We start from the raw sequence: 14,540 nt of genomic DNA on the forward strand, positions 1-14,540 counted from the left end.
ATTAACTAATTACAGTTAAGGCGTGACATACAGTTAATGAATTTAATTAGTGTTTATTTCACTTATAAGTTTTTCACCCCAAAATATGCGATTATAAAAGTGTCTTTGGCGTCATTAAAAGGCAATGGCAATTAAACTTTGCAAAACCCCCAAAAAGTATAAGGTTTTAAAATTCTTCAAAAACGAATAAATCTTAAACTCCAAAGTCTGGGATTGATTAAAGTAATCCCTGCTTGATATTAGATTTTATTTTATTTTAGCTACAATAAGGGAAACTGCAGCACCTTTCTTTGAATCTTAAGACTGATAATTTATTGGATGAATAGTTTAGAAAAGCAACACCAAATGCTTATATAAAACAAAGGTTAGAACCTAGGGAGGCATCAATGGCACAGCCAGCGGTATGATCCAATGCAAACGCAATGCATGTTTACAAGTTCTAAGCATTATGAAGGCCCGTGCATTCAAAAATGTACGGGTAATGATTCTCATAATAGTAAAATAAGTGCTGATAGGCCGGCGTTAGCAACACTGTAAAGGAACTTACTTGTGTAATACGATAGTGGTTTATCCCTCGGTTCTGGTGAGGCGCCACTTTTGTACTTTGAAATAGCCCCCTTGTACCTCGCTGGATGGGATGGCCTTTTGGGCCATGTCAATAGGCCGGACACTTTCTCTGCGCTGAATGCATATTCTGCCTGAGTGCTCTGTCTTCTTTCGTCTTCAGGGAGTTTTGGGGTGCTGTGACTGTCCCATCGGTGTCTCTCGTGAGAATCCCAGGAAAGCCGATACTTAAAACTGTTGATTTTAAATGCTGCAAAGTTTTTCTTCGGTGATTAGGTGGTTTTGCAACATATTGGTGAGAAATTAGGAGCCTCATATAGTAAAACAATTTGAGGAAACCTTTTCAATATAAACTTTGGAGAAAACATTAAGTCGCTTTTATATGACAAATAAAATAATTTGCCTGATACTTTGATGAGTTCTCTTTCTTTTGCAGTTTTGTGCTTTTTAGCGGTCTTAGTATTTTTGTTTAAGTATTCCAATATCAATGCTTTTTTAAGGTCATGCGAAGCTATGAAATGTCGAATAGAGTTTGTGGCTGTCGCTACCACGGTCCTACTAGTTATCGTTCGCTGCTTCTACACGGTTCAAAAGCCAAATTTACACTGCGCTTCCTACAATTTTACGCGAGAAATGATTTTAAGGCTTATCAACGACCCTGTTAATCCTCTTAAAACCACGGTCTACGTTATTACCCCAACCTATCAGCGATGGACACAGAAAGCGGATTTAGTGCGACTTTGTAGTACCCTAAATAATGTGAAGTTTGTTCATTGGATCGTTGTCGAGGACGCAACAGAGAAGTCAGAGTGAGTCTTTTTGCATCTTATGATACTTATTCTGGCTTTTACATATTCTGTTAAAACTCAGTTTTGCACTATCTTTTATGCTTTTTCCCTGCACAATTTTTTTTACTTTTTGGGTTACTTGTTGTTGATACATTTCTAAAATTAATAATGTTTTTGGTTTTTGATTAGATGAAAGTAGTTATCCTACCTAAACTCATTTATTCTGTCTAGGCACAATCTTGCAATTGCACTTTTTTAGACCTAAATTAGTTGTATCTTTTGCAAACTGTTCTGTCTTTCATCCTGCATTGATAACACAGAACTTTGCGTAATTTCTTTAATCACTCATTATTCAACCATTTTTCCAACTTTTGCATTCAAGCTCCCACCACTGTCAGTTTTCTGACTGCTTTCCATTGTTTTGTTTTCAATGCTAAAAAATTAATTAACGTTCAAATTTGTAACCTCAGTGTACCGCTAGTAGGCATTCTTGCTATTAAGCGATATTCTGGCCTTTCACGGTTTTTCTTGCCATCGCGCAGGTGTGCTTTGTAATTTACAGATGACAAAGGTGTCAATTTGTTTGTGTTGTTAACGATGAGAAGATGGTAATACCTGAGTGATCAGAACTCTGGACGTTTGTGCTTGCCACAATTTTATCCATTGCACAGTTTTACACTGGACTAAGGTTAGTTATTGTGAGGAGCGTACCAACACACCGCAGACCTAAGTCTTATCTCTCTTAGCTGTCTGAATTCTACCGTAATCAAAGAGCGTCCTAATCATTATACTCACACTCACCCGCTGTCAGAGAGCTTTCTTTTGCAATCACTAAAAGCCATGAAAGCATACGGCATTTTTTCGTTTTATACGACATTGCAAATTTTATAGTTCCCTCCTACATTAAATGTACTACACATCTTGCCAAGATATATCCGCCTCTCCCTCTTATTCTTTTATTTTATTCATCTATCACTCGATGACAGTAGATCGTTAAAATTAATTTCATTTTACAATAGAATCCCCGTCAAGCATGTGTGTGGATGTGTACATATTTCATTAGTCTAGGAAGTTGTTTTTTGCTCGAATCACAGACGTGATTGGTTTGGAAACGACTGCTTTCTCCTACTCTCTGGCTTTCCCGCGGTGTCGTTTTTCGTGTGCATCGTCATTGACCCCCTGTTCTACTAAAAAGAAGCAATTAGCTTTTTATGTCGATAATGCTTCCTATCGTTAATTTCTATTCTACCGTATATTCCACCATACATTACGTGTTTCCTTATTTTCGTCATTGTTAGTTTTCCTAGTAATGCGTAAACTATTTCAGCAACCACGACCTTATTCCACCACGTTGGATTACATCTGACTGCCCACATCCCTGAACCCTTGTGCAGGCAACTGACAGTCAATTGCAAATAACCTTAACACACTAACAAATTTTATTCTAGCCCTTTGCAGACGTGGTTTATACCCTCTTTTTCTTCCATTTCGAGGCGAACCTATTTCTCATCCTCTTGCCTGGTCTCGTTTAAATTGATGAGTATCCATGGTTGACGTATTATACTGATAATACTCAGGCTGATTTAGTGCCGATTCCTGGCTTACAACAACAATGATGGCTGATTATCCCTATCACGTTGCTTTGAGCACCGTGATACAGGAGCATACTTCTTTGCTTTTCACTAGAAATAAATTTTGGGCGATTCGAAGAAAGTAGTTATCCGAAAAAGTATGCGTGTGCTTTAATCGCACTCTCCGTCGTTCTCGGCCTTATTTGTTGGGGTGGTTAATTTTGTACACATCACCCTCGGTTCTCTTTTAGTAGTGTTGCTATTACCGCATCCAGCACTAAATGGCAAATTACCTAGCTTGAGCATACACCGTTGAGCAAGTGATCGGTTGATGTGTGAAGAAAAGTCCATTCAATATCACGTTGCACCAAAGTTCGGGTGGTATCCCATTTCCTTTGCCTTCCTGTACATATTGCCTTTTAGCATTTTTTACCAACTTTTGGTATATTTGTGCCTGACTGTCAAGTTAATTTGTGTGCCATAACTCACCTGCATACGTATTCTTCGGGCAGCAACGAAACTTGTCTAAGAAAGTGCTTTTGTGGTAAAAAAACGCAGACTTCACGGAACTCTCTGGGCATGGGGAGGCTCCGCCTATCCATTAAATGTTTCTATGTATTAAAAAGAGGGAAATTTCTGCTCACGAGCTTGGACAGATTTTTTAGTTTAGATACTGTCCGCTGAGGATGTAGAACAGGAACAAACACTATTGAACCCTTTCTTTGTACCAAAATATTACCACTACAGCCTTCATCGTATCTGTGAGGATCATTTTTCATTATCCATCTAGTGCATCTGCATTTCTTCAGGTATCATGGTAGCAAAATTATGCCCAAATTTCAAGAATCCAATTTTCCTTTACGTACTTACGCGTAATAAGCAAATCTAAGCTAATCAGTAGGCTTCATTGTATTCCTTTTTTGGATAAATACGTTTGTTCTGTCGTGCAGTGCAAAACTTTAACTGACGTCAAACAGGAGGCACAGGTTTGTGTAAATTTTTATTGCTGCCCTCAAAATTAATGTGGAATAGCACTATAAAACCTACTGCTCCTAATTTACCTTCTCATTCCAACGCCAGGTATATTACCATTTTTTGTGGAAATAGAGACCCTAAAGCCTGTGGCAATCATATTTCAGTCGCACCACTTGTCCAGAAATTTTAGAGTGAGATAACGAGACCAGGTACTTTGTGTCTAGCATTAAAAATAATGCTCTTTGAAAGTCATCACCCGCTGCTATTTCCAATTTTGCTCCATAGCATGATTTTCCCTTTTTCACCATGCGTACGTTTACATTACATTCACCAGCTTCGTCTTTGATGTTACCTATTACGTGTAGTCTATTGTCTTTTGGCAACTGCGACAGCTTTACGCACATTCATGATGTAACAATCTCTCTTTCTAGCACCTAAAATTGCTTTCTTGTTATCAGACTTCCATAAGTCTTCCTTTCACAATTTAAGGCTAAGTCGTTGCATAGCTAAGTGAATTTTTTCTCCCAGGCATGAGTGGAACAGGCTCCATGCATCAGTCGGTTAATGTGTGTATATATATATATATATATGTTATTTAGAGCTGGGAGTTTTAGTATTCATTCACAGTCAGGCGACACACATTGAAAAAAGGGTCGTCTTTCACCGCTCTCTGCACAGATCACTATTTCTACTATTTCCTTGTGCGAAACTGCTTCGCAGCGGCTGCGCCATGGATTCAGTGTTTTGTAGGACCTGTAAACTCAAATTTGAGTATAATCAGTGGATTATATGTGGAGTTCCCTGAAAAAATCACTTCCAGTGCTTGGGAATTGCATAGCTAATGATTGACAAGTGGAACGCGTAGGAAGTAGTGCGCGACACGGGTGAAGCAGAAGCAGCAACTGTAGTAATCATACTTGGAGTTTTCCGGCACTAGCAATTACAATAGACTGCATTAATTTGAAAGGTACAGACTTTTGCATGTGACTGGGCAAGTCGGAGTGATTCGCTTTTGTTGTTTGATGTGAAACCATCGACCTATCCATCCGTGGACTTTGCACACCTACTCTCTGCCAAATGTCAACCAAAGGAGACGTCGAATAATTTCATCAGAAAATTCTTATGCCACCCTCCGTCTACCTCCCTCTATGATTGTGACACACCAGTCCAAAAAGTGAGTAATTGTCGGCTCAAAGTGGCATTAAGTGCGGTTGGTTGCTGTCCGTAACACAACACCAATTTCCTTGTAGCTACTTATTCTTCTCCCCTGTATCATCATTCATTGTTGGTCATTAACTTTTATTTGGGTCACTCATGCCTCTTTCTCAATGATGGTAATATATTTGGCTATTTCGGACATGGCAATTGTATACTTCTATTCGACTTTACGAAATATGTGTACACCTATAATTTCACAGAAATTGTCAGACATTAGGCCAAGGTTTAATTAGTACTTTCGGTTCTATTTTATTTGATGCACTGCAGTGATTCTCCTATAATTTGCTATAACTTATCAACAGTATGGAGTCTTGTGTTGACTTTTGCCCACTGTTGACTTCTGAAAATTTGGTAAATGTGCTAAAATGCCACTGCCATTCCACACCACTTCAATCCAGTATCGGCATTTGTTTGAAAAAAGCTGCTAAATTTGAAGACAAGGAGAGTATACTGTCGTTTAGTTAGTGAGAGAGCGATTTTTTGTTACGACAACCTAAAAAAGGGCTGGGAGCGGATGCCACGTATGTGTTTAAGCCGCACAGTGTGATTAAATAGACTATTCAAGTATTTATGATGTTGTTTGGAACTTTTGATGGTCATGGTCGCTAACAGGAAAGCGATGCTTACGACGCAATTGTTTCACGTCTGCCTACCACTGAAGTACGTGCATACGTTTGTATGATTGAATTCAAGTCTATTTGACGCCTCACACACTAATAACCGTGATGTAGGATTTTGTTTTCAGGCATTCGGGGTTGTGTGTGGGTGTATGAATGATTGCGAGTCTCTCGACGTATCTTTTTGCTTCCGTTTTGTGGACCACAGACCATAAAATTCATTGTTCTTTAAGTCGCTAAAGGCATGTTTTTGTAAGTGCTTAATTCTATTTTTCATTGTCCTTTTTCCGGTCCTAATTCTGATCGTAAAGACCATTTTGAAACTGATTTTTCACTCTGATGGATTATCAAGATCTATCAGTGTCCTTTCAAAAATAGTTTTTAAACGTCTCCTCTTTTGGGGGGAAGTAGAAGGCGATTTTAAAATCGACTATACTAACAAGGGGTGCTAAGTAATTTCTTTTAGCCCCATTTTTAACAGCCGTAGGCTGGGTGTTGAACTCCTTTTTAATAGAAATCTCCTGATACCTGTAATCCTGTATGTACCATTTCCTCTAGCACCTAGAGAAGAAACGCTTCAATTCCATTCCCCCTTTGTCGAGTTTTCTGCGTCCGTGTCATGAAGTATTTGTGTCGACATGGCAGAACCACCACCGGCTAGGCTGCTTTGCAAAATATACTGGCTTTTACGTAGTAAAAACACTCCCATTTACGGCAAACACTGTTTCTAATGGTACTAGTTAGGTTCAAGAGCAGGACCATGTTTAAACAATAGACCCGTATCTCTTACTGGCGAGAGATAATTAAGTTTGATATTTTACCCTTACACGCAAAACCGCTCCAAGAATCCTGACAATCGGCTTGTTGACGAAATGTATGAAAAAAATTCTTTGTGTGCTCCGTATCCATCCAATAATCTTAATGGTTGCAATCTTAGGCACTACGCATAAATGTGGTTTAAAAGGTCGAAAAGTGTCTCTTAATTGGCTCGGTATTCATACTAACTCAATTCATTCTAGGTACAAAAAGTGGCTGTTACTGTCTAGCAATTCTCAGTATGTCTGTTTCATGTCTCGCTCCACTAAAGCACTATCCAAATGCGAATTGTGCATGACGCCTGTTAGGTTTTTTTTAAATTATCCAGCTAGGTAGATTGATTAGATCATTAAGTGGAATGGACGAGATTAGCCACCAAATTTTAAGTAAATTCACTTATTTTTCAGAAAAAAGGCAGACTGTTGAATTGTGTGGGAAATTTGTTCATGTGCGGATTCACCTTGATTGTATGCATGTGTTTCAAGCATCAAATCTCCTTCTACTCTCCACTACTGCAACCATGGGAGGAGTTTGCTACTTACTAGCGTTTGCCATTTCTCTCGAGTGCAATCGTCAACCTGTTATTTGGAGGCGTGTGTCAATGACAACGGGTTACAAAATCTGGCTCTTTTAATAGGCAGACGTAGCCAAAGCTTTTCGGAGTAGAATTTTGTGTTCTTGAGGCGTCGAACCAGTCTCCTTGTGCATGTGGATTTGTTTGAATTAATTACACCCAATGCGACTGTCACTGCCGTTACACATGTGTGACTGAAAGCACCGACTGTCCATCTGGGTGCGTAGATATGTGTGTAACTCAACCGCATCCCCTCTGTGGCAAACGAATTGGCATCCTAGGTATTCTCTCAATCGCGTACGTGTACTCTCCTGGCTCCGCAGTTGTGCCGACAGCGCGCTTTGATTGTGCCCCCAGGGAGGTGTGTGCCAGGACTGGCTTAACTCAGACATGGTATTTGAACTGATTTGGCCCAACCGTAGGCGTACTTTGTTTTGGCTCCTTAAAGTGTTATTTGAAGGGAAAATCGTTGCAATTACTACTGTGATATACTGAAATGAATATATTTTATCATTATGGGCGATTTGGCGAAGGGTAATTTATAAATCCGGCTATGGTAGGACTTACCTGAAATGATCCAAAATTGCATGACTTTTGAAATCATTTGACAGTCCAGTTATTGTGAGGAAATTTGAAGATCTGAACGCCACTAAAGTAGGTCAGATTTTACAAAATCTCTCTTTGTTTGAGTTTTGGTCTGGCTTTACTTTCCAAACACTAATTTCAAGACTTGTAGGATCGTTTTGAATCAAACAAAGGGTCGTCTTAAACAGCCCGATTATGGTTGAACTAGACTTGGCTAAGTCGTCAAATGCGACTCGTAGTCACTGGTAATCAAATCTGCTTAATTGATGTGTTACTCATAAGTCGGGGTAAACAGATACTTAAATCTCACGAAGTAGATATTGAAACTGCCTTTTCTGCGGAAACATGCCAGTCGACATTTTTCTTTTAGTCATAGTAAACAGTTTTTGGAAAATAGGCTGAATAGAAAGTGTTTACACGTCAAACTGCTAAAAATATAGCCTGTTAAAAGGCATAGATAGCGTTTGTACCATCTACTGCCGCATTGTATTATTCAAGCCAAACGCTCTTCTAACACTTGACCACAGTATTTTTGGTATTTGCCGCCTTTGTTCAAGGACTCATAAATAGTAGGTATGTTCGATGGCACGTATGAATGAGTTATTTATGACCGCCTTTATCAGCAGACCTATCTCTTGTGCCTCAAATGCATGTACAATTACCCAATTCCTCTCAAAAGGGCTGAGTTTATTCTTCACGTTCATCGGTGCCTTGCATGTTTACTCACTGATGATGATTAAAGAGGCTAATGATTGGACAGCAAGTCCCTGTAGAAGTCGGGTTTTTGATGATTCGCTAATTTGGCTGCATCCTCATTTTGACCTCTTCACTCACCTTAATGTAAATTTATTTTGTGACCTTAGCGACAAATTTGTGACAACTTTGTCCTCGTTATCTTCAGAAACTTTTTTCTTATGACTTCCTCCGTCCCCTGTTTTGTGGTCAAGGTCATGCCTTGTCCCGACTAAAAATTTAAAAAGTTACATTATCGCACCATTATTCCTAAGATCTAGAGCAATTAATAAGGTATTTTTGTTTAGGCTAAAGCTCCTCTCTTGGTATTCACCTTAGTCACAAGATTAAAATCCATACAGTGGGTCTCTTTAATCTTCTATGCATCCATTAGCCATACGGTCATCGACCATATAGGTTGTCAATATTTCTAGTTGATTACACCTTGTCGTTGATTTTACAACGGTACTGCGAACCATATTTTAAAATAACGCATAGACTGGACTCTCGACGTAAAGTAGTGGTATTGAGCCCTTAGGGAATTTGGTGTGATAACGTGGCTCAAGTGATCAGGTGGAGGTGCATTAAATGTTTACATAGAACCACGTAATTTTCAGTGCGGACGTCAAATATGGACCATGAACGGCCGTGTAGTCCGTGCATTATTAACCACCTAGTAATAGTATGATGCCTATGATTGTTTTCATGTAAGACCAATTCGACCACTCATACGAGACAGTAACACCTGTTTCGTCTCTATCATGTCTTCAAAAAGCTACGGCTACCTAGCCGAGGAAATTAGTTCAGGTCACAATTGTAACCTGCACCAGTCCTACCTCCATCTTTGGCCTACACGCCGCCACTAACCCACATAATTGCCAAAGTGCGAACCAATGACTCCAGCTGCAAAAGCGCCTAATCACTTTAGTCTTTCCTGGAAAACAAACACAGCACAAACTTTTGTACATTCTCACTCACACCCTGTTAATATGCCATTTTAGTGAGGTCACTGAGCTCACGTGCTCACGCCTTCCCTCTAAAAAAAGCCTGGTAGCTGATAGTGCCTGAATTTGAAAATTAATTATTAGGTTTACTAGCCTCACTTATCCACTACAGATTGGTAACTGAAGTACTCTCAGAATGTGGTGTTCCCTACACACACCTCAATGCGATGTCGCCCTTTCGAAGGCGGAAACGAGTGCGCGGTTCAGCACAGCGCAACAAAGGCATCGAGTGGATTCGCAATCATCCTCTTCCAAATACCGAAAAAGGCATTGTCTTCTTTGCTGACGATGACAATACCTACGACCCACGGATATTCAAAGAGGTGAGTTTTGTAGCATTTGTATTATTTCTTAATTTGCATGTCACATGAGTTTGAAAAAGGCTCAAACACAGATTTACAGAAAGGCTTGGGGATAAACATCTTACCAATGTGGCAGCCAAAGTGTAGGTGCTTGAAAAAGCTAACATTTTCAAATGTATAATCAAAAACAAGTGTCCATTTAACATAGGTTCCCTTTTTTATTTTGGTGGATCTACAACCATTCCTTATTCAAATGGTAACAGTGATGCGATTCTCAAATGTCGCATTATCGGTTAGTAAAAATGTGTTAAGAAAGGGAGTTCACTTGGGTGGTAGTGCTAAACCCTGACCTATATCCCATGCAGCTAGTGCTCTCCTTCTGGCAAATGCTTTTCATGTAGACATTTGTCGACAGGTGAAGTTCAAGCAAATTTCAGTAAATTTTTGGAGCCCCAAAGGTAGTTCAATTTTTTCTGTCTCCTTCCACTCATGAATGCTGTGAGCCAATGGGAAAAAGGCTAGCCAATGAGCAATAGTGCTTAATACGGAAAATAAAGAGATTATTGTACTAGTCCTAGGGCATACGAGTTGTCTGTGAAACCGAAATGAGGAAGTATTTTCATTACGTTCTTCTACTGTTTTTGCGGCTCCAAAAAGAATCTATAACCGCAGTAACTTTTGCATATACTGTAGGTCTGAGTTTAAGGTTTCAATGTCAATGAGCGTCGGCATTAGTATTAAATTGTCAGGGTCCACCTTGTTGGTGGTTCATCAACTTTTCTGTTTTTACCTACACACATGAACAAGTGCTCAGGTATCAAGCGTGTGTGTGCAAGTGCGCTTATCCATTCTTTAAATAAATAAATAAATTTACTCAATCCCCAAGGGAGTACAAAACCCAATCGCCGCTACGGGATTGCAAATGGATGGAAATATGAGGTACAACTAGTCCTTCGCTTTCCAAACAGTTGTTCTTTCGTATGCGCACACGAGTGTGCGTTCTGACATTACTTAAAGCTTAGTAAATGTAACACTTTTTGACACACATCTTCCCTACTGTGGAGTGTGCAATGCTTAACGACTCCGTAAACTTTTGATAGCAAATTTGCATATTCCCTGGACTCGACAGGCAGATAAACTTACACCCTCCCTTTCCCTCCCTACAACAAATGAAATTGCATTGCTTTTAATCCCTCTATCGGCCATACTCTCTTAAATGAGCCAGAATAGAGTCTGACAGCCTTTCCACAGATTCTCTGTTCTGCTGAAGTTTTATTATCTCTAACACAATACAGGGAATTTTGTTTAATTTGACCCTTAATGGTAACTCAAACGTCATAAATCCTAGAAGCTGTATGAGCTGACGATCGGGGTGGGAGTAAAAGAATATGTAGAATGACTACCAGTTTAGACTGGAGGGTACGAATTGGACGATTTAGTCCGACGCACTGGTAAATATGTGAGGAGCTACGGCGATAATATTAAGGCCTATCTGTGTCTGCAAAACAGGATTTATTATTCACTTCTTTTATACTGCGCTGGTTGAATTAACTATACTTTTGGTAGTTACTCGGCATGGAAAAGCAGTGATTAGTACCGCCCCATGGTTCTTGACTGGGTGTTATTATAGACTTAGAAACTACAATTATGTTTTCCTCGGCCGATGTGGGCCATTCATTTGAAAAATTAAAGCATTATCAAATCCATTGCCACCTCACCTGACTACTTACTGGGGATTTTTCTTTCATTTAGATGCTCACGACACAACTGGGTTCTACTTGGCCAGTGGGTCTGGTTGGCGGAAGTAAGTGGGAGGGTTGCATCACTGACCCCAAGGATCGCAACAAGATCATCGGCTTTTGGTGTGTATTTCGGCCCTGGCGTCAATTCCCTTTTGACATGGCGGCCTTTGCAGTGAATGCGCGCCTATTCACTCTCTTCCCTACGGCTCGATTTGATTACCATCGCGCCCTGGAACAAGAGGGACTCATTCTTTCCCAGCTTGGCTTCCACAGTGCTTACGAACTTGAACCCAAAGCTGATGGTTGTTCCAAAGTGCGCTGGTCTTGCTACTTTTTTGTTAATCAGTAAACGTACTATTGTATACTAACAAGTGTATCTAAAACGAGGCTTTCATTTGTAGGTATTCGTGTGGCACACGCAGACGCGAACACCGACCGTCTTTCCCTACTTTGGATTTCAACCACCCCCTCCGGGTTTTGTGTAGATCGAGAAGAAAAGCAAACCAAAGCAAGAAAACCCTTTTTTATTTTTTTTTGATTTTTCCAAACGAGGAACATGGATTATTTCAGCAAAGGCACTGTGATAATAGTGCTCATTATTTTCCAGCCCTATTTTGCCGCAATACATCCACCTCTTTATGCCGCCCATTCCGAATTCTTCACTTTTTTGTATTGCTCGCATTTTTTGTTACAACCTGTCTCCCCTCTACCATTCTCTATTCGTTGCTCTCTTATGTATGTATGGAAATTTTTTCTGCTTGCGTGCTTGTATGCATAGTGTAGGCTCTTGTTAACTGCCGTGAATGGGCATTTATTTTCAAGTGGGAGAAGCTTCCCCAATTTCTGAATTGCATAAGAGATATGTTTTGTACATTACGTCTTATATAAACTGAGCAATTTGTTGAAAAGAAGAAATTCTACGATTAAAATAGGTTGTATTTAATTTCATTTTTTATTTGAAAAAGGGAGGTAGAAACAAACAAGGCGGTTATGTTGTAGGCAAAGAATGCATGAAGTTGGCTCATGGGGCCATGGCCAAACTTATTAGCATCTGCACAAGAAAAAAGCTTGAGGTGTAGATCTAGATGGATATGGAAAGATGGCGACTGATCGAGAACATCAGCATCACCACGCATGATGCATAAACCACGTAAGAAATGCCCAGAATTGGGTTGTTTACTTAAGTAAAGTGTTCCTATGACCTGGTCTTAAAGCATCAGGTGGAAATTACACTGATTCACTGAATGTGCTTCTGTTGGACATCCAAGAGATAAGGAAGTATAAAATTCTCGGAATCCGGATGATACTTTTAACCGCAAGGCTGCGGTAAGCAAATCTCAAAATCCGATTGCCATCAAAGCCTATTTTTGATAACCAGACAAATTTCCGGCGAAGGTCAGCAACACTTGATCGCCAAAGGCAGTAATGAAGTCTTCCGAGATACTGTTCATGGGACTCCATTCATCCATGTGCCTACAACGAAGTTGTGAAACGTGCGTACTTCGTGATGGGAAGGAACCCTCCAGAGAATGAGTTATACAGCATTTCGTCAGTTTATGCAAATCTTGCATCAAATTTAATTTCCACCTTTATATAAATACAAACAGCTAGACTACCGAGTAGGCTTAGAACTTCTTGATAAGTCACGAAATGGGTACACCACAAATAATACTTTCCTATTAGGCTACCGTTTTAAGTTTTCAAAAGCTACTCATTCACTTTTATGCTGTAGACACTCAGTGTACCCGCACTACACAGACTTTTAGCGCAAAAAACTTGGTGCCACTCATTTATGTACTTTGAAGTGGTTGGCATATTATTACAGGCTAAATACTAACAATAGAGACTTCTAAGAAAGTGCATCTCCATCCCCTTGTTGAAGGGGTCAAAATTTCCAGACAGCCCCATGTTGAGATGCACGCAAGTTGGTTAGGCAGTGATGAGAGCCCAAATGTGCGTCGTCCGCGAAAACGCTCGAGTCATCCCGCCGGTTACCGACCTGGGGCAGTGGCGGGAGCGAACAGAAATCTGACAAATGACATAAGCGCGTATGTGACCATATTTGGCTATGCACATAGTATGAGAAACAGAGTATCCATATGGTAGCTTTCGCTTTCCTTACCCTATGGAGCGCCTTCCCAGGACACAGAGAAGGTGTAGGTCCCTCTCTGGAAAGTATAAAAGCAGTGAAATTTATTGCTTCCTAACATACTACTATATGATGTGATTTCGTCAGGGCATCGTACTTTATTCTAAATAAATTAACAAATCGTTCTCTTTGTGAAACAATAGTCCGAATTCCCACAGAGAATACACGCTTCTACGAAATCCTTAAGTCACACGCGGCGGTAGGCCCATTGCTTTATCTAAAGGTGAGAAATGGGTTTAAAAACCAGCTGCAATGTGTTTGCTTCGACTGTCCGTTTTTGCGTTAATTTTGTATGTAAGTATGTGGCGAGTCATTTACGGGATTGTCTGCCCCCTTTATTGGGTGGATGCGAAGTGGCTTTTACGTGCATGGCCACTTAATGGGCTTCTGTGGCTACGCCGTTAGGTATCTCAGTAAAATGACGTGTGGGCAATGATTTTTGGCCACTATTAATGCGTACTCTTTGGTTTCTTTTGTGGTAAAGGGGGAAGTATAAACATGTTGTGGAGCACCGAAAGTTATTTTTATCAGGCTTCACTTGAACGACCAAAAGTTTGACAAAATTAAGAATTAAGAAACTAAGGCTAAGTTAGTGACATCTACCTCCAGTTTAGTAGAGTTCGTTGGTTAAAAAGGAGACCACGATCAACATCACTTCCTAATGTACCAGTAAAGGCAGCTATTCAGTGGATAGTCCTAAGAAATTAGAATAATTGAATGTTAAGACGCAGTACCTTCTAATGCGGAGGTTCAACACTTCCTATCAGGTTGTAAAAGTTAAGCTACTCAAGAAGACGTGATGGGGCAAACAAGCAATACAAGGGTTTATGGAATGACTAGCAGCACGGGTGGAGAGCCGGAGGTCTTCCATAGTATGATTTCGTTGTAGCTGGTCCACTTTCT

The 14,540-nt window shown here is 40.0% G+C and overlaps 1 protein-coding gene across 1 annotated transcript; it reads left to right on the plus strand. All coding sequences in view use genetic code 11, as the record gives it.

The window, feature by feature from the left end:
- Positions 1-1,077: 1,077 nt before the first annotated feature.
- On the plus strand, positions 1,078-11,973 carry EGR_08995 (putative glucuronosyltransferase sqv-8; the record flags this gene model as incomplete). The annotated part of the gene is made up of 5 exons (XM_024498244.1): positions 1,078-1,373; positions 1,673-1,894; positions 9,557-9,767; positions 11,499-11,801; positions 11,890-11,973. 5 exons carry the CDS (start codon positions 1,078-1,080, stop codon positions 11,971-11,973), a joined length of 1,116 nt encoding a protein of 371 aa, XP_024347341.1.
- Between the last annotated feature and the right edge of the window lie 2,567 nt (positions 11,974-14,540).

Source organism: Echinococcus granulosus (assembly GCF_000524195.1).
Source record: "Echinococcus granulosus chromosome Unknown EG_S00127, whole genome shotgun sequence".
NCBI classification, from domain to species: Eukaryota; Metazoa; Platyhelminthes; class Cestoda; order Cyclophyllidea; family Taeniidae; genus Echinococcus; species Echinococcus granulosus.